At 41.1% G+C, this 3,626-nt stretch overlaps 1 protein-coding gene across 1 annotated transcript in view; it reads right to left on the bottom strand.

The window, feature by feature from the left end:
- Nucleotides 1-3,626, bottom strand: part of LOC107082025 (integrin alpha-3-like) — a 46,148-nt gene that overhangs the window by 25,971 nt on the left and 16,551 nt on the right. Inside the window, exons 4-7 of the mRNA XM_015370445.1 lie at nucleotides 2,403-2,491; nucleotides 2,049-2,179; nucleotides 1,847-1,969; nucleotides 1,535-1,680 (exon numbers count right to left, since the gene is read on the bottom strand). Of these exons, the coding sequence (XP_015225931.1) occupies nucleotides 1,535-1,680; nucleotides 1,847-1,969; nucleotides 2,049-2,179; nucleotides 2,403-2,491 (489 nt within the window). The remainder of the gene's footprint in view (nucleotides 1-1,534; nucleotides 1,681-1,846; nucleotides 1,970-2,048; nucleotides 2,180-2,402; nucleotides 2,492-3,626) is intronic.

Below are 3,626 nucleotides of genomic sequence, written 5' to 3'. Positions count from 1 at the left end.
ACGACAAACCAGCTATGAAACAAGAAGATAGAAGTTTCATTTTTGGGGAAGGAAAAAGTTTTTGATATGAATTATTATCTCTAATCTGTTTAAGCTGGGATTTTATAAAAAAAAAACAATTAAAAAAATTACTTTAAACTAACCCAAAACATACCATTAAAGTCATAGAGAACAATCTTTTATTTCCGGGTGGATCATCTAAATAAGTGGTCCTCCTAATTATTAGTCATTCTGGTGAAATGTTTACGTAAGCCCGTCCTAGTGCTCGTCCGGTTCGCCTGCACACTTTCAGGCATATATCTGTGGTGAGCTTCGGTTTCATACAGTCTCACCGCGATTCTTTGAAAATGGTAGAGGGTCTTAAGCAGTGTTGTATAAAGTACTGAAATCTCGGAGTCAAGTAAAAGTTTAAGTACCTCTCCAAAATATGACTTTGGTAAAAGTCCAAGTCACTGACTGAAATGTTACTTGAGTAAAAGTCTTAAAGTATCTGAAATGGCTTGTACTTAAGTATAAGAATTACTGTAAAAATAGATGTACTCAAGTAATGTAGTGAAAAGTATGAGTAAAAAGTAGTGCAGTTTGAGTTACATTTTTTTTACATTTTCGTAAACTTTAAAGGTTAAATTCACTTAAAATAATATAAACAACCAAGTGTAGGATAAATTTAGACTGGCTTTGCGAAACTGTCGTATCCTACTGGTGTTGATGAACAAGCCCAGGCAAGACCCGACTTTGTAGCCAGTAGGCGGAGTCAAAACACTTGCGTTTCTCTCCCTCTCTTGCTCGTTTTTTTTCTTTTTAACTTAGTAACTAAACCAAACATTGAAATTGCAAGTATGCAATTAAGTTCGTAAATGTAGTGAAGTAAAAGTAAAAGTTCTCAAAAAAAAAAGTATACTCTTGGAAAGCATAAAGTACTCCAAAATATACTTAAGTACAGTAGTGAAGTACTATACAACACTGGTCTTAAGAGAGAAAGTGTCCACGAAGTGCATGAGAAGAAAAGAAAGGCCTCAGAAGAGGCAGATATATCCCAGAATGCTTTGCGCAGAGAGCTTTCCTTGCAAAGCATTCTGGGATTTGCTGTCACAGCCGCTGTCGTCATAGGCCAGGGGTCACCAACGCGGTGCCCGAGGGCACCAAGGGGCCCTCAAGGACCACATGGGGGGCCCTCTTCGTCTTCTGGAAACAGAAGAACTCACTCAGTGGGTTAAGTTTAATTTTTTTTTTATTCTGTTTCTCTTCTTTTTAATCATTTATGTATTATTTCATCATGTTAACTATTTCATCATATTTCAGTGGTTTCAAAATGATAATATTAAAAAGAAAATTAGAAATGAATAAAAGAATAAAATAAGAGTAAAAATGAGTTTTTATGGATCCTCCACAATACCTTTAGAATCCATCAAGAACCTGCTGAAAGGTAAAACTGGGAACCTGTGGACCAATTTAAAGCCCAAATCTTATATAATCATCTATATGATGAAAAAGAGGAAGCGTGCAAATTATCCTTTGATAGTACTTCTCTCACATCTGTGAACATGTGAGCTGCCGCACTGTGCTGCATGATGCAGGAAGTTACCCATCAGCGGCATCCAGCTCACTGGGTTCACGTGAGCTCTGAGGTTTTTGTCCAACACTGACGGGGCCTCGCTGATTCTATCTGAACTGTTGAACCTGAAGCTGTTAAATCCTTCACACATGAGAAACCACAGGGTTCAAACACCACCAGTTCCTCCCAAAGCCCGGGCCCTAACGCCACTGCAGGTTTGCCATGTTTGGTGGGATGTGAAAACCCTGGAGGTAAGGTTGTTTTTGGTAAAAAAAGGGAAGTAGTTATGACATCATAGAACCAGTACCCTGCCATTCGTAGCTCCCAGGAGAGCCGAGGATGACGTCGCTCTGTGTGATGGAAGCAGAGATCCCAAAAGTACACATTCCCTCCTTGAGATGATCCAGCCTGTAACTAAACACACACAGCGGGCTCAGGGTAGCGTCCCCAATTGTTTCCTCTCGCGTGCTAAACGTAAGGCCATGTGACCTACTCGCAATGCTGCTGCTGTATGTTCTGCCAGTTTAGATCCTCTTCTTGGTGCTGTGCATTTCTATGGAGATAACAGTGGCCAGTCATCCACCTCTGTCCAAGGTGAACCTTAATAAACCGATGACCGCAGGCCTGCAGGGACATAAGACACACCGTGGGTCACATGGTACACAGGATGCTCATCAGGTTATTGTGGTCTGTTGTCAGTCATGATGATGCAGTGTTAAATGATCCCAGCCGGTGGTCAGTGAAAGATGGAGGTAGGGCAGAAAATTCAGGTTAAGTTCAGATAGATTAGTGGACAACTGAAGAAACCATTAAACAGCCGCTCGCCAGGCTGAAATAAGAGACTCACCAGGATCCTCCCTCCAGGTCTGCCCTGACTGGCTACTGAGACGCCCAACCACATGTCCTCGACCAGGTCTTCAGACGGGGTCAGGTTCGCTACGGCACCAAGAGAGAAGAGAGAAGAGTGGGAAGCCATAGCAAAAACTGGTCAGCCCTTTCACTCAGCGAGACTCTCTCACTTCCTCTCACTATGGTTTGTTGGGGAAATTCGTGGTCAGCAACACTAGAATTCCCAGGCCCTAGGACTGTAAAGAACCCCAGATCATGACCGCTCTACCTCTGTGCTTTTCACTGGGTAAAGTTTTGTTCTTTCTCAAACTCTGTTTTTAGATCGTCTCCAGCCACAGTGATATGCATCATTGCCAAACATCTCCCTTCTTTGGTCTGTTCTCTTCCAGGGAGATTATTTAAGAAGTCTGCTTTCAGATGCAGCTTTGCAAACCTAAGTGCAGCCTTTGTGTTGTTTTTAGAGATAATAGGTTTTACTCTCTCCTTGTGGCTCCTTCCTTTACTAATGGTTTTTATCATGAAATTGTCCTGTAATGCAACATGAGGCTCGCAGAGTCTTACTTTAAGGAAGTGTGATCTTGTCTGACTTTGCATCATATTTTGTAAAATAAAACAATATCATGACATGAAACATATTTTTGTTTAAGGTTTTTCAAAAAGCAGGTTAGAACTTGTCGCAACTATTTGACATATTGCACATCATTGTGCACCAGGTGTTTTGCTTTATATTGTCTTTTGTTTGTATGTTTGTGTTTTAACAATTTTTTCTAGGTTATTTTTATGTCAGTCATAATCTTTATTATTTGTGAGTGCTGCTTTGTTCTGAAACAGACAGCAGCTGTCAAAGCTCGGTGACTGATGGACTACCCATAATGCACCAAGATGGCGATAAGATCACAGGCAGCAGACGGGTTCATTGTTAGCTGTGATGAATCAGTCACCTAATCAGCTCAAAGTCCAGAACCAAGCAGCTAATGTTAGTTGTTTTCTTTCCGAGTCGTGACTGTCAGGCTTCCATCTCTGTGATTGGACGTCACAGAGCTCAGCTGGATGTTGGGCTAGGAGTTTTTGAATCAAACCATTCATTGGGATCCTAACGTCTATGCTATTTGTTTGTTGCAGAGGATCCAAAAAAGAAGAGGCAACCTGCATTTGGAAAAGGCTGTAAAATCTAAAAACTAGGGGTGTCAACAATAATCGATTCAGCGATGCATTGCAATGC

This window comes from Cyprinodon variegatus, unplaced genomic scaffold (assembly GCF_000732505.1).
Source record: "Cyprinodon variegatus isolate N-32 unplaced genomic scaffold, C_variegatus-1.0 Scaffold46, whole genome shotgun sequence".
Taxonomy (NCBI): domain Eukaryota; kingdom Metazoa; phylum Chordata; class Actinopteri; order Cyprinodontiformes; family Cyprinodontidae; genus Cyprinodon; species Cyprinodon variegatus.
The sequence above is the reverse complement of the archived record's forward strand: the minus strand, read 5'-3'. Positions and strand labels throughout refer to the sequence as shown.